At 34.3% G+C, this 25,694-nt stretch overlaps 2 protein-coding genes across 2 annotated transcripts in view; one reads left to right on the top strand and one right to left on the bottom strand.

Annotated features, from left to right (window-relative positions):
* Window positions 1-965: 965 nt before the first annotated feature.
* LOC147019851 (meprin A subunit beta-like) overlaps window positions 966-25,694 on the top strand; it is a 70,029-nt gene continuing 45,300 nt past the window's right edge. The window contains exons 1-4 of the mRNA XM_085894624.1: window positions 966-1,342; window positions 4,991-5,012; window positions 5,907-5,960; window positions 6,465-6,508. Of these exons, the coding sequence (XP_085750750.1) occupies window positions 1,205-1,342; window positions 4,991-5,012; window positions 5,907-5,960; window positions 6,465-6,508 (258 nt within the window). The 5' untranslated portion in view covers window positions 966-1,204. The remainder of the gene's footprint in view (window positions 1,343-4,990; window positions 5,013-5,906; window positions 5,961-6,464; window positions 6,509-25,694) is intronic.
* LOC147019852 (uncharacterized) lies at window positions 23,417-25,608 on the bottom strand. The gene is made up of 4 exons (XM_085896705.1): window positions 24,542-25,608; window positions 24,251-24,445; window positions 23,960-24,154; window positions 23,417-23,863 (listed from the first exon to the last, which is right to left on the bottom strand). Exons 1-4 carry the CDS (start codon window positions 24,632-24,634, stop codon window positions 23,573-23,575), a joined length of 774 nt encoding a protein of 257 aa, XP_085752831.1. The 5' UTR covers window positions 24,635-25,608; the 3' UTR covers window positions 23,417-23,572.

Below are 25,694 nucleotides of genomic sequence, written 5' to 3'. Positions count from 1 at the left end.
GGACTCGGCGCCACAACATTCATTCAAAGAAAACCCCGGAAAGAAAAGGGCAAGAACTGGGCCTCGTGGGCCTTTAATAGTTCACGGAGCTGTGAAGACCGCAGGAGCTCCGAGAGGCCATGCTGGTTACCTGTCGCCTTCGTGGCGTCTCTCTGGGCGCTCCTCGACGTCCTGTCCACACGGCAGCTGGCGTGACCACGGCTCGGCCAGGCCTCGTCATGCTGCCCGGTCGATCGGGCCGAGTCGACAACGCCTCAGAGGAACGAACGGGCCTTTGCTCTTTCAGAGTTGATGCTCTCTTAAGAGCCCACCCGTTCCTCAGCGTCGTTTGGACTGTCCCGGGGCCCATTCACCTCGGACCGTTATGCCGCTGGTTAGTGACTCCTCTTCGGCCTCTCCAGTGACCCACTGTTCGGCACGGCACGGCACAGCAGGCCACGCTCCTAGCTCCAGTCTCCTCCGCTCTCTCCAGCTCCTCACCGACTGTAAACTCCAGACTGATCCAGCTCCCAACGCGACTCCACACAACTGCGCACTTGGCATCTCTGCGCGCCCTTATATCGGATCCGTGAGGCGAGGTTTTGATATCCGATCTCTCACCTCTGACCCCCGCTGGCTCCACCCCTTTTTATCTTTTGATCCGAATTGTCGCGAAGCTCGGCGAGAGCGGACGTGGGTGAAATCATCGACCCTCGCCCCAACGAAGGAGTCCCCGCGTCTGGTGGCAGAGATGTTGTTCGTTCAGGACGCTGTTGCCGGTAACAAGATGGCGGCGTTCGTGAAGATGAAGGTGAGGCAATGTTGTTTGTTGTTGAGATGGCGAGGAGATGTCATTGTGGTGAAGGTGGTTGTTGTGGAGAAGGTGGTTGTGGTGGTTGAAATGCGGTTGGTCCAAAATAAAGATAGCAAAAGAAAAACACTACCTTAAAGATCACAGCCCTGTTACACGAATTATTCCACAAGACGACGGTGGGGAAATCTATCTGAACACAGACTTATTGACATAACTGATCTAAAGGACCTGTATGGTGCTCTGTGAATTTCCACAACCGTAACAATATTTTGCCTTTAATTTCATGCTTGGACTCGAAGGTCGAATTGGAATGCAAATTTGAGCTATTCTTGAACCCCTTCAGTTTATAGTGATATGTTCGTATGACATATTTTTGAACAGGATGCCAAGATATATCATGTGGTGATAATTATGTCCTTGTGTGCGAAACTCCAACTAAGACTGATTTTGGTGCCCCTTTTCAAGGCGCTAGGACCCCTTGAGAGGACCTGGGGGCACGCAAGAATCCACATTGTTCCATCAGACCATCATCATCTATCCTCAAGACAGGTCAAACCTTTTGTTTGTGAGAGTCTAATTAAAAACCTGTGTGTTCTCAGACTATCTTGGAAAACCAAGCAGTCTAATATTTCCCATTGGCAAAATGAGTGATGAAAAACACGTGTTTTGTTTTTTTCAGACCACAATTTGACCTTGACCTTTAACTTGGAGGGGTATGATTTAAATTAAGTGTAAATCTGACTTATTCTAGGCTATCTGGAGAGGGCAATTTTGTTCTGCTCAGACAAACGTCAGTTGAGTTATGGTGAACAATGTTAAAATGTCTATAATAAGGTAATGACCTTAAAATTTGGTTAAGGTCAAAAAATATTGTTGATTCCTCATACATTTTAATCCCATTATTGATGTAAGATTCAATTTCAATAGTCCCAGCCAGCACTGAGAAACATCTCAGAAATTGGCAGGAAAAAAAATGAAAGGAAAGAAAAAACCCCAAAATGGTCCTTTAGTACTCCTATGGTCTAAGAAACTCTGGGGGTACCATTTAGAATTGGGGACATTAATTGTAGAAACAATCCCCACAACAGGCAAAAGATCGTATCAGGGTAGGGGCTTAATTACATTTATCAGAAGATTGCATCACATCCCTAAATATGGCGTGACACACAATATTTTCATTAATCATCGTTGTGCTTTCGAAACACACCTCATTGTGAAATCACATGCTCAGTGATGAGTCAACCTTGACTACTGCCTTAATGGCATGGATAAACAAATTTAGCTTATCCATTGTGTATACATCATACATTGAGAGGAATTAATAAAAAATAAGACATCAGCAGGCAGGTATAACTGAGACGCCTCGTTATACATACTTGCCTTTGAGCTGTCAAACAAAATTTTGTGGAATGATAATGTTTGAGATTTGTTTTTTCATCAACAACAATCGTGTAATATATTGAGGTTGTTAAAAACTTGAAAATATTTGAAGGAGTTGAAAAGCAGAGTATATTTAAACTGCTAAAAGCTGCACTTGTTTTTATTTTTACACGATGCCATTCTCAAACATTTTAATGAATTAGTTTTTGAAGTATTTGCAAATCAACTATTGCACAAAAATGTCCTCCTGATGTAACCTGTGGGTTTGCATATCAAATATTACACCCAAATTCCTTCAGGTAACCCAAGGATTTGCATATCAACTATGATACGACACACAAACTTGTCACGCAACTATTGCCTATTTAACCATGCATGTAAATATACTTCGGTTATTAATGACCCTGTCATGGAGCGTCTACTGTTTCACCTGTGTTTGCTTTGCATCACACAAGCTTTGGTGATAAATTTTTGCTATTCAATCAGAAATGATCTTCTTTTTAAGTTTTCTTGTTCTCCATTTTCCATGTGCACCCTTCATATGTTTATGTTTAGTTTTGAGAGAGTTATGTATACCTTCACCCGACGCAGGTGTGATTTAACCCAACAAATTGTACACCCTTGCCCTGCACAGACCTGATGTGTTGTGATTATACTGTAGTTGATAAAGTTATAAATGTATAGTTTTGATGTAAGATTTTTATTTTAACCACTTCAATAAACAAGACATTAATATATACAAGTCTGAAGGCGACGATGGTTCACGAGCGGTATTTGACGATGTAGATTGTTTCAGAAGTCAAGGATAAGACATTGTGATAATATTTGACCAAGTTATAGAAATGATCAACATGATGTGGTACGAGTGGCAGGTTATTAGCTGCAAAATGTCGAAAACCCGGTTTCGTTCAACAACTTTCAAAATTTGACCTTTGCATAACCTTTAAAGGTCCCAAAACAATGTTGTGGACATTAAAATAAGGAATCAGGATACGTGCTATAGCTTAATGGAGTTAGTTCGTCGAAGAAGGTCGAAAACCCGGTTTCGTTCAACAACTTTGAAAATTTGACCTTTGTGAACTTTAAAGGTCAAAGGTCAAGGATTATGACCTTTGGTGAAAAACTTCCTCTGGAACATTCCAGGAACAATATAACGTCATATAGGCTACATGGCATTTCACACTCCTCGGATTATCCATACTTTGATGAAATCAGCGTAAAAACAAACTTGAAGGGGGCGCCATGGGCAAGGTGTTCGAGATAGAGAAAAATGGTTTGAAGACTTTAGGTGGGGAATGACCTCATGATTATGCATAAAAAATCTTGTCATCCGAGCTCTCAAAGTTTGGGCGGTCGTCTGATTTTTATGTCAAAATTCGAAATTTTCTCAGTTCATGACCTTGTGACCTTGACCTTGTGACCTTGACCTTGGGTCTAAAATGAAAAATCGAGCTCCATGGGGCTATGCAGGTGCCATTGGGCTAACCAAATACCGAAACCCCTGCCAAATCCGACAAACCCCCGAGGAGAAGATGCAAATTGAAATCGGCGACCCCCTAAAAACACGTTTTTTGGGCGTGGCTCCGCCCATAATGGGCGCACCACGCCCATTTTCAGGAAAACACTATTAGACTATGATATAAACCTCCCACCAAAATTTCATCAGGATCGGATCAAAACCCACAGAGCTATGCTCGGGACAGACAGACAGACAGACAGACAGACAGACACACAACAATAACGAATATAGTGGTCACTTATATATTTTTCGTGAAAATATTTTTTTCTTGAACCAACTTATATTTTTCGTGAAAATATTTTTTCGTGATCCAATTATATTTTTCGTGAAAATATTTTTTCATGAACCAATAATGATGGATAAACAATGAAGAGTTATAAACAAGATGTCAAAAAAGCTAAATAATTATAAAAACAATGATTTCACAGGTAATATTTTATCATAGATTGTAAAGAGGATCAGGAATCATAAGATATAGTTTCACAGCAGTGGTTGGTTTGAGAGAAAGCCCGTTCCAGTTTTTGCCTCAATCCTTGGCTGAATACAAACATGGCAATGTGCCCATTTGAGAACTTTTTCCATGAATTCTGTTCATTAGCTCTGCCACCGAAGGTGGACAGAGGTTATGTTTTCACCTCTGTCTGTCTGTTACTTCGCAAAAAATATTTTACCAAGGATGTTGGTCTGTCGTGTCTTTTCGTCTGTTTGTCACACGATTTTTGTGCACAGTTTTAAAGCTATCGTTCTGAATTTTTTTGTGTGTGTAGATGGTGACCGGCCAAGAACAACAACACGTATTTTTTGCTCAAGATCAGAATTTTTTCGATGATTCTTCACAATTGAGAGATGGGGCCAAAAGTGATATACCATACAGTGTAGTATGATATCCAAAAAGTTATTGAGTTGTGACAAAACTAGGTGGATGAGTTAGTTAGTGAACAAGAACAAGCCAATTCGATTTTGGTTCAGGTTCTGATTCAGATCAAGCCTGTCAGTGGGATACAAAACGTAAACTGTTCATCCTGGTGGAGATATCCTCTCCACTGAATGCCGTTCTAGTTTTGTCTTTGTCAACATAAGCAAACATGTTCTTGGAAACGTTTCTCCCGAAGAATAGTTACCTGTCCTGTGCACGTGAACACGCAGCCGAACTTTGTTAAGATGAACCCGAATATTTCAGCGAACAAGAATATTTACTTAGAACCATTTTTATAAGCAAGGTTGTTATGCAAGAATACAGCAGAAAAAGGAAGGAATGCGTCACTCACACTGTTTTGTGCAAATGTTTTGTTTTGCAGCCCATAGATCACTCAACAACAGGTAAAGACTGAATTTGAATTCCATACAAACGTTGATTGTTTTGTGTTATTTTGTGGTGGTGGAATCTTTTGAAGGGGTGAATTTTATATACAATTGCCATGTTATTAAACTGAATTAAACTTTTATAGGAGTAACTTTAGTTAGCATATGGCTAACAGGAAAGGTGAGAGGATGTCGACTCACCTTTGAGCTCTTTCATCTGGGCTTTATTCCAAGGATAGCTATGAACTATCATCCTCAGATACTTTGCAGGCAAGACATTGAGCATGCCTATCTTCAGAGGCAACATTTAGGCTGTTGTCCTGTCTGATATATTTCACGAAGAGAAGGAAAGGATGCCAAAGTGCCCTTTGAAAAGAGTAGGCCTTTATGTGTTGGTACCCTGTCTGAATTATTGCCAAAATCTACAGGGGCACTTCATCAGGAACTTTGCTTTGCTTCTGTTCTGTTTGATCGTCTTCCTTTGATCATAGAATATAATCATATAATATAAACTGTTCTGTTTGATCGTCGTCCTGAGATTAGGTTCAGGCTGTCTCACAACAAGGACTTCAGCAGGTGGTGTCTGTTGACTTCCCATGGGATAGTCATGCAGGTCAGACATTTGTAATTTGTTCCATTTGCCAGGGATATCTCATGGACTATTTATCAAAAACATTGAGGGATCTTTAGCTTCTACCAGAAGAACAAAACATCATAGTCAAGTACCCGGATTAATGTCTAATCTGAACCTTTGCTTCTGAAATAGCAAAATGATAGTTGGTAGTCAGGGTGGGAATATTGATGTACCTAACCATATTCACGTTTGACTGGTTTTGGAATTTCCAACATGTTTTACTCAACAGATCACCAAACTGGAAATAAAACAACAAAATGTATTTTGTGCCTTTCCAGCAGAAAGGGATGTTTTTGCCATTGAGGATCGAGACCTATTTGAAATAAACGAAGGTAAGGATGACGCCAGAACATGGGGAAACTCTCACAGGTTTTTTTATTCAGGTAATAAATTAAACATTGGGCAAAAATACTGAAGACTGCTGTTTAAACCACAAGCATGCATTTGATTGAGTATTGGAATGTGGAACATCGTTTTATCCTGCTTAATAGAAATTGTACACCTATTATTCTTTAAAAAAGACCTTTTTGGAAATGACCTGAAAATGGCATTTTTCCTGTGATTAGTTTTAAGCTGCTCCTGTGATTAGTTTTAAGCAATTCATATTTTATCAAAAATATTGCAAATATCAGAGCTCTTTGTGTTAAGAATAAATTGTTCAGGGGGTTGGAGAAGTATGAACAATCACGTTTAGGAAAATCAGGTCGGTATGTGAGCGTATCAAGAAGTAAAGTCTTACAAAGGTGTTTGAATTTGAAAGAAAGATAATGACTGAAATCTTCAGCAGATTCGATGTCATTGTTGATCTGATTTTACTTTCCATCCCTTTTGCACAGTGCTGAATCTGAATCTGTTTGAAGGAGACATTAAATATTCCAAAGTAAGTTATTCCATCGTTTTGCATAAAACAATGAAATACACAGGTCTTCATCATGAATTATGCACACTCTACTCATACATAATGTTCTCTCATAATCTGATGATAATAGTAATCATACTATGCATAATTTGGTGTGTGTGTGTGTGTGTGTGTGTTTTTGACTTGTAAGCACGAACTGCTTGACGCAATTGGTTAAAAGCTGTTGCTTGTACTTCGAGGGTGCTGAGGAAGGTTTTAGATGTTCTCTGGAAAAGTTGAAAAGTCTTCACTCATGAAGCCAATTATTCCATTTACTTGTATCGCTCAAGGACATCGAGTTGGTAAGAGAAAGAAAACTGACACCAAATGCAAAAATTTTCTTTTTAATCTTCAGAACAAAACAAGTGGTGCCAGGCACAACAAATCCCACCCATTTAAGGCATAAAGTCTTCGGACCTGACCGATCTTCACAAATATGCATTTTTCACTATATAATAGGAATGGGGATGATTATTAGTGACAAATAGAATAAGGTTCACTATAATCTTAGTTTGAAGTAAATTAGATCATTTTTGACGAAGTTATGAGCGAAAAACGATTTTGATCTTTTCGTGACCTTGACCTTGACCTTTGATCCAATTGGACCCAAAAGTTAATGGGGTCGTCCAAGGTTCATTGCCCACCTGTGGATTAAATTTGATAGTGTTTGCTAAAGCTGTTTTGCCGAAAAGTTGCTAACAGACAGACAAACAAACCGGACGATTACAATATCCCGCTCCCTCCCTCCGGTGGGGGGGGGGGGGTGGCGGTATAACGAGCACAACCAGAATGTTTTATAACTGTCTTCCTTTCCCAAATCCCCTTCGTCTTCACTACACAGTTTAAGATTCCAAATGGTGATTTTAAAATATTGGGGCAATACCCCTGGGCACTCACCTGGTAGCGGCTGGATAAGATAACCAGGGAACCACTGGTAGGCATGGATGACCCACAAAATATGTAATGGAGAAGAAAGTAAATACAGATAGTTTTTTTTTAAAATGCTGTGAACAAACTTTGGTACATCACCAGTGATAAAAGTTGTGGTCAAGATTCATTAAAATTGGGTGTGTGGTTTCAGAGAAGAAAGGAAGTTGCCCCCCCCAATACATATTTGGGGGGGGCAGCTCCCCCCCCATAGAACCTCTTGGAACCCAATTGTTTCTTAATGGTGTGAGCAATCATTGGTACATCATGGGTGATGAAGGTTTCACCAATCAGGAGTGGAGAGTCTCCCCCTCTCCATACATAATCGGTTAAACTTTGGTACTCCAATTTTTCTGCTTAATTTTAAAAATGCAGTTTTGCTAGAATTGGAACCGTATTCTGAAAGAGTATGATGGTCATTAATTTCACCAACTCATACACTTCCTTTTCTGTAGGTTATTGTGATTTTCCTTTCCTCCTTCCCCATCCCCCCCTCAACTACCCTCTCCCTCACCTATTTTTACCTCTGCTACCGAAGGTGAAAGAGGTTCTGTTTTCACCCCTTTCTGCCTGTTTGTCTGTTTGTTTGTGTACAGGATGTCTTAAAAAGTTGTGGACAGATCCGGATGAAATTTTGTCAACAGGTTCGGTGTGTGTGACAAGGATGAAATGATTAGATTTTGGTGAAGATCCGGATCCCGATCCGACTCCTAGAATTTTTAAAGTGATTCTTCACCATTGAGAGATTGGGCCAAAAATTATATATATATATATATATATATATATATATATATATATATATATATATATATATATATATATATATATATATATCACGATATCACAAAAAGTTATGGACGGATTCAGACGAAATTTGGCAGACAGGTTGAGTATGTGAGAAGGAAATATGTTAAAAATATGTTTCTGCTTTGTTTCTGTGCCAAAATGTTGCTTTCTCACACAACTGATCTTTCATGATCTTGATATAACATGCAACAAAAGTTGAAGATAGATCAAAATTAGAAATATAATTAACAAGTAAAAAATACATAAAATGTCCGCCCCTATTGCTTTAATAATTTTGCTGTGTGGAGTTAAAGGGCACGCCCATATTTATGTACAACTAACATGGCTGCCAGTGTACCAGTCAGCCATCTTTGATCAGATCACAAAATAAAGTGAGATGCACATGAGTAGGGTAAGAATACTGATTCTGGCTCACTTTTCCCCATGTAAATGAATGGGGGATTTTCAGCGATTCATATTTTTTTCCCTAAAAATAAACCCCCTTTTTATCCCAAGGTATATTTATTTGTCTCGCCTTTTAACTTGGAGGTTGAACCTCATTGAATTGAACACCTGGGGGTTGAACAGCTCACTCATTGAACCTATAAAGATTTGTTCATTCTCAAATTCCTTCAATAGTTTAATTTTCTTTGCACAATAATCCCCATCTAAAATATTGACAAACAAAACATTTGAATCTTTATATTTTTTAAGATACCCCATTTGTGCCATTACGAAATGATAAACTTCTCTTAATGCTCTCATCTGACCACCTCCTGAGCCACATATCATTTTGAGATTATAGTAAATTGTTTTTTCATTGTTCAATTGATAACCATCAAAGTTTTCAGTTCATTCAAGGATATTCATTTTTTTCTTTACATCCTCTAACTTACTAGTTTTTAAATTAATTCGCTTATTTGTTTTATTTACCTTTGTTTTAGTTATTTTTTCAATAAGACTTATTTGATATTTTTCACATTCATTATGTTTTCCATTTATATACCAAGACTGAGATTTTCTCCACTCTTTAGTTTGATTAATACTTGGTTTAACCATTTATATATTGTGAAAAAACGCGGCGGTAGCCCTTAAAAACCCTAACCCATCTTCCCATCGTTAAAACATAATCTATTTTATACACTCTATCATACAATATCCATATGGAACACAATCTATTCCATGATCTAAAATAAATCTCTTATCATCAAAGGCTCCTAATGCCTTTTTATTTACTTCTTCACTATATATGTTATGTTTATAACTTCTTATTGTATTCATTTTCCTATATTCTTCTTTCTTATTCATCAAACAATTATAATAATTTCTAAAAGTTATTGATTTCTTTATTACATATTTCTTTATTCCCTTTCACCTCTTATCAATCTGTTCACCATACTTATAAGCATATGCCTTTGCTCTCAATCCAATAAACTCACTCATTACTTTTCCACCCAACTCATCCTTAAACTTACCAATAACCTTTTCATTCTTTTTGGAAAATAACTCACTCTTCTTGCTGAAATTACTTGTATCATATACTCCAATATTTTTCTTCATATCTTCATAAACATCATCAGTTTTTATATCTAGGATAAAACTATCAGTATCCATATACAACAATGAAACATTTTCACCATACTCTTTCTTTAAGTCATTATACAAATAATCATACATCAATATCTTTGATAAATCAAGAACTGCTGTTCCAATATAAATTGGTTTATCCATTACAATACTTTCCTTTTTCATATGAATTGCAGAAAAGTTCTCTGAAAAAACCTCTTCTCTCTCAAAACTTGGTTTATTTATCAATCTCGAAGCTTCTTTCCAAGATGTTGCGAATATAATGTTTTGCCTGTTTCTAACATTTTCCATAGTCTTTCCAAATACAGCATTATTCATTAATTTATAAAAGTCCCCTTCAAATTTTACTTTTGTATTTGCTCTCATATCTGTATTGAATTGAATATACTTTTTCACCCAAGGACTTTGTTTAAATTTTAAAACTCTATGAATTTTAGCTACTCTCAATCCTTCTCTCAAAAACTGTTTTAAGCTTCTCTGATGTAAAACATATCCCTCTTTATCATAGAATGTTGTTAATAACTTTTCTGTTGATTTGCCTTTAATATTAAAACTTTTATGATATTCACTGAACCATTCTTTCTTTGGGGTTTCTTTCTCACATGCAAAAGGAAGGTCTTTATGCTTATTATGAAGAACACTCGGGTACCTCAAATCAACTTCAAAATAATAACCTTCTTCTTCGTCATTCAATTCCTCTTGAGAAGAAATAACAATATTCATCAAAGCCTTTTCATAATCCTTTTCTTCCACCCACTCTAATTTACCATAAGGTAGAGATTGAGACATTGCCCATCCATACAAATTATTAGCATCAAAATACATCAAATAATTACTATCTTTTTCACTATCATAATTTGGGAGATATTTATTATTTGCTTTCGCATATCTTTTTGAACATACTTGTGATATTCCACCTCTCTTGGACTTCTCAATCATCAAAAGCATATCAACATCACTGATTAAATCTATATCTTGTTTTGTCATTTTCAACATTGCACTCCAAGCTAAACCAGGAGCTGTGAAATAGTGGGCAGGGTCTAATCCATAACAATTTTTATTATGACAGAGTGTTCTAAAAGCCTCAAACACATCAGCTAACAATAAAACATCTGTTTTTAGATATAAATCATGATATTCTCCAAGGTTCTTTATCTTAAATATTTTCCATATTTCTTGTGCGTGTTTATATTCCTTATCACTTATCTCTTCTTCATAAAGGTTATTGTAGAAACTTTCTTTTGAAGGAAGTTGTGTTTCTTTAAATCTCATAAATGAATCCATATAATCATAAGGATAAATTCCCTTACTTGTAAGAATTTTCTCTTTACTTTGAATTTCATTCCTTGTTTGAATTTCCTCTCTCGTAAGAATTCCTTCTTTAATCAGAATTTCATCTTTAATCTGAATTTCCTCTTTAGTTCGAATTTTCTTTATAATTAGAATTTCATCTTCAGTTAGAATTTCTTCATTAATTAGAGTTTCCTCTTTACTTTGAATTCTCTCTTTAATCTGAATTTCCTCTTTAGTGAGAATTTCCTCTTTTGGAAAGAATGAATTAAGATTTGGAAAAGAGTCCGTGGAGCTTAGATTTGATGCGAGGTAGGCTAGTGGTGTTCCCATAAACTTGTAAGAATCTAGAAACCTAATACGAGTTAAAGGTTTTGTGAATATCATTTTTGAAAATGAAATATACTTTTGACTTGTGTTTGTTATGGCAGAAATATTCCCTGGTGTTTTTGAAAGTTCATTTATAAATAGATGTGTATCATAGTTGGCGCTGTTGTGAAGAAAGACTGGAATAAAAGAAGGTAATTTATAATTAAGATTACAACAGGAATGAGCGGGACCTCTATATTTACCAGTAAGATGACAATGGTCTCTAACTTTAGACTCCTTAATTTCCCCCTCACAAATATGACAGATATTGTTCATTCTAAATTCTAATTTTTCTTCTTTGGTTAATTTCATCGGTTCATTTGTTTCTTTCATTAATTTAGTGAGTCTTATGCAATCCTTTTCTAATCGTTTTACAAACTCTTGTGAAGCATTTTTTCCACGATAATGTTCAAGTTTGTTATACTTTTCTCCAACAGATGATTTGATATAATAACAGAAACCACAACGAATATGTTTTTGATATTTATTTGTATATGGTTCTTTTGGATTAGGAGAAGCAGTATTTATCTTTTTAAGGATACATTCAAAATCAGCGTATATCACAAATGGGTGCATGATAGATTTATTATAATCTTCAAAATAAATCTTTTCACCAGGTTTAGGCATTGTAATTACAGCTGATTTATGATTACTACAATATTTTGAATGTTGTTCTAATCGTTCTTTTGTATGAAATGAATTAAGACATCGCTTACAAGGATATATTTTGTTTGCTGTTCTGAATACCTGAGAAGAGATTAATCTTGATAAATTATTGATGTATGTGTAATGTGAATTCTTTCCAACACTAAAATATAAAAGGTCAATGTGTGTTTCTTCATTTTTATAGTTGTTTGAAATTTTTAATATTTGAACTTTGTTTGTATCCGTTAATCCATATACATTAATAGAAAGATTATTCTTTTTCTCAAATTTAGGAATATCTGTTAGTGGCATTGGGAATTTAAAATCTTTAATGTCCAAGGTATTTTCATATTTCATATATTGTTTTACTCTTTCTGAATTACATTTTGGTGGATGAAAGTGAGCAAGAACAGACCAGAGAAAACATTTATTATCATTGTTCTTAATATTAACAACTGCCTTCTTTCGTTTTATTTCTTTTGGTAATTCAATATAAGAAGAAGCTTTAAGAGGGTTTGATTTTAGAATGTGTATATCTATAAAGATGATTTTTTTAATATTGAATCCACTTCCTACCACTGTATTATCAACATCCTCCTCTTGTCTTGATAGTTCTTCATAAACCCCACTATTCAAAAAATCTTGAAATGATGTTATAAAATGAAGACCTGTTCTCATATAAGGAGTATGTTCTTCATTTGTCTTTTCATATTCATTTTCACTCCCATATAAAACTTTAAAGTTTTCATTTCTTTTAATGACTTTTTAATAAATTTTTCAACATCGGGTTTCACTATTTCAATTGATTCAGCTATTGATGATGGACCGGGTTCTCCAAATTGAAAAATCCTTATTTTTATATGCCCTTTAAATGCCCCATCAGTGTTTTCAATATAATAGTCTCCCTTTACTTTAAACTCATTTTTCTTGTGTTTTTGTGATTGAAGATGTTTATTATAACTACTCTTCAAAACATCCTTTGAACAGATATCACAATGTTTTCTTTCCAACTCAAGAGGAGATATTTGATGAAATAGATTAAATGTGTGTTTGTTGGTTCGGAGGTGTTTTCTATAATGTTTATATTCGTGATTACAAACATCGCAGTACGTTGTTTTCACCATATTTATTGAATAAAACTTTGCTTTAACTAAAATTTTCTTGATGAAAATTTCGTTTAATTTATAGGTGAATCTGTGCTTAAAAACATTTTATCCTCCAACTTTTTCACTTAATAAATACAATGTTTCAAGACACAAAAGACAAGTTTCAATCAATCTCTTCATCTGTTAAAGATACTGAGAAATATGTCAAGGATGTAAAATTGAACAAAGATAAATATAACAACTATTGGATAAAAACTATTATGGTAAATAATATGAGTTCTTCAATTTCCTTCAGTGGAAGGGCTTTTAGTATACCTGGTAGAACATCAATTAAAGTATCTCTAACAAAAGTTTCTCCTCTCCTTCTAGTAATATATTCAAAACTAGAAAAAGCAATGAAACAAGAAAAAGTATCAAAGAACAAAAACCTTATGGATGAAGCTTTAGAAAGAAAAGATAAGACCATCTGTAATATGCAAGGAGAAATTTGTATTTTTTTCAACAACCCTAAAGATGTAAATCCTGATGAAATAAAGGATGTTAATATATCAGGTGAAATGACATTTCGTTCAATAGTAGTTAACGATAATTTTAAAATTACCTTTAATATAAAAAATGTTGTCGTTGAATCTGATAATGAAAAAAAGTATATCGATATCGATGGTAATATACAACTGAAAGTATAGATGAATTTTAGTTTAAGTAAAGTTTTACTTTATAAATATGCTAGACTTTCCTGATTCTCCATATGACAAATTTGAGAATTGTCCTGCGTGTGAAAGACGGGGATTAAACACAGAGTCAAAAGCCTATAAACAATGTATATTCTGTGATTATCTTCTAATTAATGATAATAAAAAATATAAAAAGGAAAATAATTCTTTTAGATTTACACCAAAAATGAATTACTTTACAAGATTGATTAGAGAAATGAATGTAAAGTATGAGGGTGATAACACACCTTTCCTTACAAGGGAAGAAACTGAACGTATAAGAGAAATGTTCAAAGGATTGTTGTTGTATATTATTCATGGATGTAATTTTCAGGGAAATATCAACACAAGATATTGTATAAATAAAATAATGGATTATCTTGAAATTAAACCTGAACTTAGGATAAAATAGAGAGTTTCTAAAAAAGCCAATAATAAATTAAATAACCTGTTTTTCAAATATATAAATGAATGATTTTTTACCTATTTGGGAAAATAAGATAAAATTTAACAACCATAAAAATCTCCCAAATTCATTAAGATGTCTCATAGTTGGTTCAAGTGGATGTGGAAAAACCTGCTTACTTTTAAAAATGCTCCTCACTCCCAACTTTTTAGATTATGACAATTTAATAATTTTCACAAAGTCGAGTTTTCAACCAGAGTATCAACTACTCTCACAAGGTTTTAATGCTGGTCTTCAAAAAGAAGATATAATCGGTTTATTTAAACGTCAAAAAAACCTAAATGATTATAACATTGAAGATATAATTCAACTATTTTGTGATACACAGAGATGTAAAAAGAAATCAAATCTTATAACTTGTATTCTTAGTGATAATACGGATGATATACCGTCTCCCCAAGATTTGGATAAATCAAAAAGAACCTCGTTATCTTTGATGATTGTGTTAATGAGAGAAACCAAACGGTAATGGACAGCTACTACACAAGAGGGAGACATTCTTCTTGTAATTGTATTTATCTTAGTCAATCGTACTTTCAACTTCCTCGTCGTTCCATCAGAAACAATGCTAATACTTTTATTTTATTCAAGTTAAATTCAATAGATATCAATAATTTTTGGAGAGATAATTGTTCTACATTATGTAGTAAAAAGAAATTTGAGGATTACATGAAGCACACGACTGGAAAATATAAATATATTGTTGTGAAACAAGATGAGATATTAAGGGATATATTTTTTGTTTTATAAACAATTACATATATAAATGACAACTATTATTATAAATCTTGTGGGTAAATCTGCTTCTGGAAAAAACTTTCATAAATCAAGGTTCTTGTGTAGTACAAATGAGAATATTGTAAATTTACTTAAAAAACACCCCGTGATACGCATTGTATCAACAACAACTAGAGCAATAAGACCTGGAGAAATAAAAGGTGAAGATTATCACTATATTTCAGTGGAGGAACATATGCGATTGAGGAATGAAGGACAAATATTTGAGGAGGTTTCTCTTGGTACAACAAAATATTCACATTGTAAGAGTGAGTTAAGGAAACTAAAATCTGGTGGTGTTGGGATATTAGAAACTAATCCAGAAGGAACGAGACAAATTATTAAATATCTGAGCGGAGTGAAGATTTTATCATTCGGTTTTGATGTTGATGAAGAAACTCAACGCAAACGTATGAAAAGCAGAGATGCAAGGATTAGTGAAGAAGAAATTACAACTCGCATTAATGTTAATAAAGAATTTGATGAAATATTTAAAGAAAAGGATTTATTTGAACACATCTACTTGAATGATGAAGAAAAGGAAAATTTCCCTGTTAATCTTTACAATTCATTAAATGATATTTTACAATAAATAAATGGATACAAAAGAAAAAGCAAGAAGATTTAAGGAACATCAAGAGTTGGTTTCAAAAGTTGTAAAACAACAGGAAGACATAAAGAAGAAACGCAGACAGAAACGAACGGGCGAAGAAGCATTTGAAAGAAAACAAGAGAAATTTTTTAAACCACTTTTAAAAACTTCCCAAGAAAAAATGAAAGATGTTTCCACAGTTCCCACAGTAGAATATACTCCTAGAAAGCTTCAAATGTTAAAAGATTTCAGTCAAATGACGGAGGAAGAATTAGAGCATTTAGGAGAATTAGAATATGATGATGAAGGTTTATTTCAACAACTGGAAGAGATTAATCAACCCCCTGATTATATTGTGAATGCTGTTCAAAACAATGAATATTCAGCGGATTCAAAAACCAAAGCAGGACTCATTCCAACAGAACAACCAGCAATATTTCATCTTGTTCAAGAAAAGGTATTGATATTTAATGATGAATTAAGGTTCTTAAGTTCTGCTCAACCCCCTGTTAAACTAACTCCGAGATTAATGTTTCTTCTCACAAAAGATGGAAGACAAGGTTCAACTGTGAGGGATGAATCAAAGTATATTGATAAACCATTGGATATGGAAAATAATGATGATAGAGTATATATTGATTTGCTGAACACTCTAAATTATAAGGTTATTCTTTCTGGTAAAAGTAGGAAGAATGAGAAGGAGAAACACATTATTCAGGCTTTAAGTATCCTTGGTTCAGGTATTAGTTTTCTTCCAAATGACCCATCGCAATTAGTTAATAGACTTTTATTGTTGTTAGGCAGTAAGAAGGCTGGAAATAACAATTGTTTTAATGAAGCATCAGCCATTTTAGACCAGTTGATGAACATGAAAATAATTAATAAATCTCAATATAAAGACATTTTATCTCATATTAAATAAGATGAGAAGCACAATCCTGAGTTTTCATTTCACAACAAGCGACCACACATCTTCATTCCCATACCCACTACAACTTGACACAACAAAAGAATATGAGGCATCTTTATTGTCCATGGAAACTTATAATACCTTATTTAATATAACCGAGAAAAATGACAAGTTTAGTTATAATCCGGGAAGTGGATACAAAACGATAACAGTCTCACCCGGAGCATACGAGATTTCTCAAATATCTTCCGAAATTGCTCGTCTTATGAAAGAACAGGGTGATGAACCAAAAAATATTGTTATAAACATTCAAAAACATACTTCAAAATCAACGATTAAAGTTAAAAATAACTACAAGGTTGATTTCACAATTGATAATTCATTTAGAGAGTTATTAGGTTTCTCCTCAAAAAGATTGAAACTAATGGGACGTTTTACAGTGATAATGTCATTCAAATATCCTCAGGAATAAATTCGGTGTTAATTCACTGTGATTTGATTGATGGTGCTTATAATGATGGAAAAAAAACAAATACAATATTTTCATTCAGCGCATACTCAACCCCAATTGGTTATAAATTCAATATGGAACCTAAAAATTTGGTTTATCTACCTGTGTCAGGAAAAACCATACACAGAGTAAATTTTAGGATAACCGACCAAGATAATCGTGTGATTTCTTTTAATGGAGAAGTTATATCCATCAGAATTCACCTACGTGAAGTTTTTCAATAAATAAATACAATGGTTATTGTGAGGAAACACGAGTTGGGAAAATATAAAATAATTACAGGGGATGGGATGTTCCTTTCCCCGTACTACAAGGGTGAAGGTATGTATCTTGGTCGAGGATACTATAAACCTAAGAGACAAAGGGGTGTCGGACATCAATTTAGAGGAGATGGGATAATTGATACTCTCATGGGTATTGGTTCAACTATTCTTAAACATAAAGACCTAATTGGTTCAACTGTTTCTGCTGTGGGAAATGTAGCAGGTGCTGTAAAGAGTATTAAAGATGCTCAGAAGGAATCTCATAAATTACAAGCAATAAAAGAAATTAAGAAAGGTAAAACTCAGTTGTCCCCCCAAGAACGACAGAAAATAATTCAAATACTTGGAACAGGGTTTCAAAAGTTTTAACATCTTTTTCCTAAATAAATACAAGTATGGAAGCAATTGATAGTATCTATGATTTGGATGATACTATTATTATCTCAAACTCCACTAAAAAGAAGATTACTTCAAGGTAAATGCAATAACTGGAACAGACTGGAATACAAATGGTACAAAAAGTTTTGAAATAAATAATCAACAAACCTATTTGAATCTCTCCGAAAGTTTCTTGTTGTGTAAATTTAAATTCACTAAGGCTGGGAATAACACAAACGCTACACTTGTAAATGATTTCTTCTGGAAAATGTTTGATAGTGTGCGATTGTATATTGGAACACAAGAAGTTGAAGCGGTTGATTATGTCTCTGCTGTATCTGAAATGATGAAATTTACACTCTATACATTCAGTGATAGAATGGGAAAGGGGTCTGTCGAAGGTTTTATTCCTGATATGTCAACGGGAACAAACACAGACCCTGGATATATTCAAAGGAAAGGAATGTATAATGATGATACAAAAGCAGAAAATAGTTTTACTGTGGCAGTTCCTCTTAAAGGTATATTTGGATTTTGTGATTATGATAAAGTTCTGTATGGTCTTAAAATTAGATTTCAACTACAAAGGAATGATAATGAAAATAGATTGCTTTTTGGTGTTGGTAGTGCTTTTGGTGAACAGAATAAATTTGTAATTGAGGAGATGAGTTGGTATATCAGTGAATATACTCCTAATCTTAAAACAGAAGAGATGTTGAATCGAAGACTTAACTCAAAGAAACCACTCAGTGTATCATACCTCAAAAGAAGATGTCAACACGTTAAACTCAATCAAACTACTTACACGTGGAATTTGGGTGTTCTGGAAGGAAAGCCACGATATCTGTGGATGATTTTTAAAAAGCCAGATGGTGATACTGCGACTGATAAGAATAATGCATTGAGTGATAATGCTAAGGTGAAACAACTTCGCGTTTCTCTAGATGGAACATTTTATCCACGAGATAGATTGGAAATTAATTGGGAAAAAATGATTTTGCTGAAGCATACAAGTCTTACCAAAAGGTGTGTGAAAGTAATGGAAATAAAGAACCTATTTTGGATATGACAGCATTTAAAAGTTTGTATACAATCTATGCGTTTGACCTGAGCGCTCAAAAGGAAACTATAAAGTCTAATCGAGTGGATACTTCCCTATACATTGAAAGAGGAGAGAGTGAAGAAGTTGATACATATTGTTTGCTTTTGGAAGAAACAGAATTGCAGATTAATACAGATAATGGTGTGATGATTAGTCTCACATAATTTTTTGTTAAATAAATGAGTGGCAAAGTACCAACTGGGGTATATGTTAATCAAATCAATCTTCATAAACTATCATCTTGTGTTCAAAATCAAAAGCCTTGTACGATTAACGTTAATACAATTCAGAGAAAAGGAGCAGTAAGAATTGATGTTTTGCTCACAAGAGAACAGGTTAAAATCTTGAATGACACTGGCTCACTTAAAATTAAAATGACAAAACCAATGTTGAAAAAATATTCAATAAGAGAGACGAGTGGAGGATTTCTCCCATTTCTAATTCCTTTATTTGCTGGTTTAAGTGCGGTTGGAGCATTGACGGGTGGTATTTCAACAGCGGTGAAAACTGCCAACGAAAGGAAGGCTCAACTCCAGGCTCAAAAAGAATTGGAAAGACATAACAAAGAGTTGGAGAAACAAATTAGTGGAAGTGGTGTAATTGTAGATTTTGCTGAAAAACTTGAAGGTCTGCCTGATAAAGCGAGATTGTTAGTTGGAGATATGCTTTCTTCTATAGCACAAGCAGGTGTAAAATTAACGAAAAGAGGTAATGGATTATATCTTTCTTATAAATAAATGAGCATTGATGAGTGGTTGAAAGAATTTGGAAAGAATACAACATCAAATTTACAACTTGCCAAATATTGTAAGAAATTAAAAATTCATAATGTGGTTATTTGTATGAGAGATGAATTAACAAATGTGTCGAAACATACGAAGAATATTATTATGAACTTAGAAGATAATGATGGGAACGGTTCTCATTGGGTTTGTATTTTTAATAGTCAAGACAAATATTATTTTGATAGTTTTGGTCTTCCACCACCTGTTGAAGTCATAAAATTCTTACAGAATGGTGTTTATCAAACATTTCAAGTCCAAGAATTAAATTCCAAGTGTTGTGGTCAATTATGTCTATATGTGTTATTTCAACTCAACAAAAATAAAAAATTTTATGATATTATTTTTAATCTAATATAAATGACTTATGTTGGTAAAGATGGTTCTATCTTTGGTGTATCTCAAGAACTGGATATTGATTTATCAAATTATTATACAAAGGCACAGGCTGAACGACATAAATATAATATAAACAAAAATATTAACATGAAAAATGCTTATAAATTAAAAAATTATCCAAGCCCGACTGACGCGAATGACTTGGTGAGATTAAGCGATTTATCACAATATATATACTTAAATAAAACGGCTGTGTATTCTAAAGATACAGAAGTGTTGATATTATCTCCAGGTCATACAGAATTCACAGTTCGAATTAAAATAAATTTTTATAAAGAAGGGCGTATCGTTTGTATGAGAATAGAACAATGGGGGTATGATATGAATGATTTAGGGTATAATTGGTCATTTAAAATTAACCTCGAAGACCTGGAACAATTAAATCAGTCTCGTAAGGAAGAATATTATCCACTTGGTATCGAGAATGAGTTTTGTGGAGCCACGATTAGTAAACAACAAATAAAAGAATTTAATAAGGGTAAATATAATAATGGTTTTGCCCTTGTTTATCTCATGAAAACAGAAAAAACAGGATTATATATAATAAGTAAGGAAATACAAAATGATTTAACTATGGGAAGATGGGGAGGTGTTTCGTGCCATAATATTATTCTAACATATATTTCTAATACATAAATGACAGCAAGAAGGCTTCAAGAAAATTATCATTTCTGTGTCCAAGCATACCTTCAAGAAAAGGGTATTCGGTATTTTAATAAATATGTTCTACAACATAAGAATGAGGTATTTTCAATAAAAGATTGGCATTATGCTGATGTTGATAAACCGACAACTTTAGATTTAATTAGAATGTTAAATAATGAAAAAATTATAAGGTTAAGAAAAGGTAAGGCTCTTTTAGAAATTCAAAAGAAATTTTATTGGTTTCCTGTTGTAAAAAAAATTATTTTGGATACAGGAATAACAAGAAATCCTGATGAATATATGTATAATATTCTATGGGGTGTAAACGATTCAAGGATAGTAAGGGATGAGGAAGGAGTTGAAGAAGAGAGGGAAGAGGAGGAAAAGGAGAAGGAGGAGAGGGAGAAGAAAGAGAAGGAGGAAAGAGAGAGAATAAATAAATATTATAGTATGGAAACCAGTGAGATTCAAAAAAGAATAGAGGTATTACAGAAAATAACTCAACCCACAGAGGAGGAATACAAAGAATTAACAAGTCTATTTGCAATACTTTCGACAAAACTATTGGCATCGTCAAGCTATTCATTTTAATTCAAGTTTTTTCTTAAATAAATGGAGGAGAGAGTGAAGGCATTTCTAAGGATTCTTTATGTTTTAAAAATTAAGATTCAAATGTGCATGTTGGAAACTAAAAAGGTTTTTGCACTCTGCAGGAATTTTTCTCATAAATAAATGAGTTATTGTCTCAAATGTAAAAAGAAAACTAATACTGAAAATATTTCATATATTAAAAGTAAAAATAACAGGGTTATACAAAAAGGTATATGTTCGGTGTGTGGTTCAAAAAAAAATCTATTTATCTCCAAACACAAACTCGGAGGAGATATACAAAAGTTTTTATCAGGAAGTAAATTTACAACTACTGGAATACCAGGGGAATTACATCTTCCAGGGTATTCTTTCTGTGGTCCAGGCACAAACTTGGATAAAAGATTAGATGAGGCAGACAATCCTAAATCCTGGAGTAAACCAATCAATAGAGTTGATGAAGTGTGCATGAGACACGATATTGATTATGGGAATACCACAACGTTGGAAGAAAAGCATGAAGCCGATAGAGAAATGTTGTATAATTTGTCTCTGATACAAAATCCAACCTTGAGAGAAAAAGTTGATAGGTTCATCGTGAAGAAGATGATTAGTGCTAAATTGAAACTTGGACTTGGAAATTCAAAAAACTTATAGGCTCTAATGATGCCATTAAGACTGAAGAGCAATTAGCTGATGAATTACATAAACCAATATTCACAAAGTTTCAGAGAAGGAAAGTTTATTCCAAGGAAGTTGATTATATCTGGTCTGCTGATTTGATTGAACTCAATAATGATAAGGGGTACAAGTATGCTTTAACCGTTATTGATTTGAGGAGTAGATATGCGTGGGTTGTCCCTTTAAAAAACAAAACAGGTAATACTCTTATGTTAGCTTTTCAACAGATATTTAATAAAAGTAAGAGAAAACCTAAAAAATTGTGGACTGATGAGGGTAGAGAGTTTTATAACAAGACATTTATGAATTTTCTAAAAAATAACAGTATTACATTATACAGTACCTTTAATGAAGGGAAGGCAGTTGTTGTTGAACGTTTTAATCGTACCTTAAAAGAGAGACTATATAAAAAATTCACACAACTCGGTTCACAACAATGGTCATCTTTTATTCAGGATATTGTGGATAAGTATAATGACACGATTCACACGTCAACGAATATGAAGCCATCAGAAACATTTACAAAATTAAAATATGAAAAAGAGATTAATGTCAGAAAACCTAAGTTCAAAGTTGGTGATATCGTAAGAATATATAGGTGGAAATCTCATTTTGAAAAGGGTTTTACTGAACGATGGACGAAAGAACTTTGTAAATATCTTGACGTAATAGATACAGTTCCCTGGATTTATAAAATATATGATTCGCAACGAGCAGAGATTTTAGGTTCATTTTATTCACAGGAATTACAAAAGACAAAACTAAGCAGATAATACACCTTTGTGGACACTCGAGGGCCAAGTCCGAGGTGTATAACAGTATATAATGTGTGTCAAGGGGTGGACGTTCTTACATCTGTGAACCCCAAACACAGAATCCTCAACTGAATAGTCAAGGCTTAACTTTTGTTTGTGTGTGTGTGTGTGTGTGCAATGGGAGCAATAGGTTGGCGCTTCACTCCCTCCTACTATACACCGTTGTGGACACTCGAGGGCCAAGTCCGAGGTGTATAACAGTATATAATGTGTGTTAAGGGGTGGACGTTCTTACATCTGTGAACCCCAAACACAGAATCCTCAACTGAATAGTCAAGGCTTAACTTTTGTTTGTTGATGTGTATGTGTGTGTGTGTCCCAACCCTCACATTCAAAATCTCAACCCCAACCCTCACATTCAAAATCTCAACCCCAACTCAATCCTCACCCAACACAGTCTTTTTCAAAATGAGATTTCCACCTATATATATATATATAAATATATATATATATATATATATATATATATATATATATATATATATATATATATATATATATATATATATATATATATATATATTTTACGTTTTTTTTTTCTCTTCTTCCAATTCTGTCTTTTAAGGCTTTCAGGTTTGATGACATAGAAAGAGGGAGTAAGAACTTTCTTGATAGGTTTAAATCCCAAAGAGTGGTAGCATTTCAAGTCTTCAAAATAACCCCAACTTTCCAAGTCTCCAAGGTAGTTATTTAAACCATCAAGGCAGAACTCATTTACTGATTTTTCAAAATTTGTGAGTCTCCAAGGTAAAACTTGTATTCTGGCTCATCAACGTATAACTTGTTCAGTGGGTATTGTCTTGATAACTCACAATGAGTACTATTGCTGTAAAACTCTTTTTCAGGATTTTGCTGGTCTCCAAGGTATAACTCTTTGGTTGGGTCATCAAGGACGAACTCGTTCTGTGGGTCTTGGTCGCTCATAAGGTCTTCAACCAAGCCAACAATTTCGCCCCAAGTTGTAGCAAAAGCAGTATTTTCATTTCGTATTTCAGACACAATTTCCTGTGAGAGAAAATAATAATGTATTAATTAAGTTATTTAATTATTAAATGAGTATGCTTCAACCAAAGTTTGAAAATAGGAAAATAAAAATCTTACCTCAACAGATAAGAGGTTTGAATCCAGTTCATCAACTTGAAGGTTTAGTTCCATACAAGACAGAGAGTTCCAAGGAACACCAAAGTCATCCCACTCAAGGTCTTGGTCGCTCATAAGGTCTTCAACCAAGCCAACAATTTCCTCCCAAGTTGTAGCAAAAGCAGTATTTTCATTTTGTATTTCAGATACAATTTCCTGTGAGAGAAAATAATAATGTATTAATTAAGTTATTTAATTATTAAATGAGTATGCTTCAATCAAAGTTTGAAAATAGGAAAATAAAAATCTTACCTCAACAGATAAGAGGTTTGAATCCAGTTCATCAACTTGAAGGTTTAGTTCCATACAAGACAGAGAGTTCCAAGGAACACCAAAGTCATCCCACTCAAGGTCTTGGTCGCTCATAAGGTCTTCAACCAAGCCAACAATTTCCTCCCAAGTTGTAGCAAAAGCAGTATTTTCATTTTGTATTTCAGATACAATTTCCTGTGAGAGAAAATAATAATGTATTAATTAAGTTATTTAATTATTAAATGAGTATGCTTCAATCAAAGTTTGAAAATAGGAAAATAAAAATCTTACCTCAACAGATAAGAGGTTTGAATCCAGTTCATCAACTTGAAGGTTTAGTTCCATACAAGACAGAGAGTTCGAGACAAGCACACAGCACACCATTGCCAGCAAAAACAAATGTTTAAAATGGAGCCTGGGTTTGAAGCTTTTATAGAGAAAGACTGGTGGGTGTGGTTTCCTTTGGAAATTCCCTGGGCAAGCCTAGGCAAGCCTTCATTGGGAAATTTTTCAAAACCATAACATCCTGTAATTTTCTAGTGATTTCTTTGAGTCAGAGATGAACTGGAAATGATGTAAGAGTGGGCGGGGCTTAGAAAAAGTAGGCGGAGCTTAGGAAAAGTGGGCGTGGCTTAGAAAAAATACCTTATGAAAAGTGGGCGGAGCTTAGCAAAAGTGGGCGGGGCTTAGGAAAAGTGGGCGTGGCTTAGAAAAAATACCTTATGAAAAGTGGGCGGAGCTTAGCAAAAGTGGGCGGGGCTTAAAGAAAAGTGGGCGGGGCTTATTGAATACCTTGTGGAAAGTGGGCGGGGCTTAAAGAAAAGTGGGCGGGGCTTATTGAATACCTTGTGGAAAGTGGGCGGGGCTTAGCAAAAGTGGGCGGGGCTTATTGAATACCTTGTGGAAAGTGGGCGGGGCTTAACAAAAGTGGGCGGGCTTAAAGAAAAGTGGGCGGGGCTTAACAAAAAATAACCTGTGGCTCAGGAGGTGGTCAAACAAGAGCATTAAGAGAAGTTTATCATTTCGTAATGGTACAAATGGGGTATCTTAAAAAATATAAAGATTCAAATGTTTTGTTTGTCAATATTTTAGATGGGGATTATTGTGCAAAGAAAATTAAACTATTGAAGGAATTTGAGAATGAACAAATCTTTATAGGTTCAATGAGTGAGCTGTTCAACCCCCAGGTGTTCAATTCAATGAGGTTCAACCTCCAAGTTAAAAGGGGAGACAAATAAATATACCTTGGGATAAAAAGGGGGTTTATTTTTAGGGAAAAAAATATGAATCGCTGAAAATCCCCCATTCATTTACATGGGGAAAAGTGAGCCAGAATCAGTATTCTTACCCTACTCACATGTATGCCATCATGAACTATGCATGTGCCACGTTTGAACAAAATTGGGCCATGCATGTCTGAGAAATGGTTGGAGACGTATTTAAG

Source organism: Eptatretus burgeri, chromosome 9 (assembly GCF_056783735.1).
Source record: "Eptatretus burgeri isolate ZD-2024b chromosome 9, Ebu_testis_v1, whole genome shotgun sequence".
NCBI lineage: Eukaryota > Metazoa > Chordata > Myxini > Myxiniformes > Myxinidae > Eptatretus > Eptatretus burgeri.
Note: the sequence above shows the minus strand (reverse complement) of the source record. Positions and strands in the feature narration are given on the sequence as shown.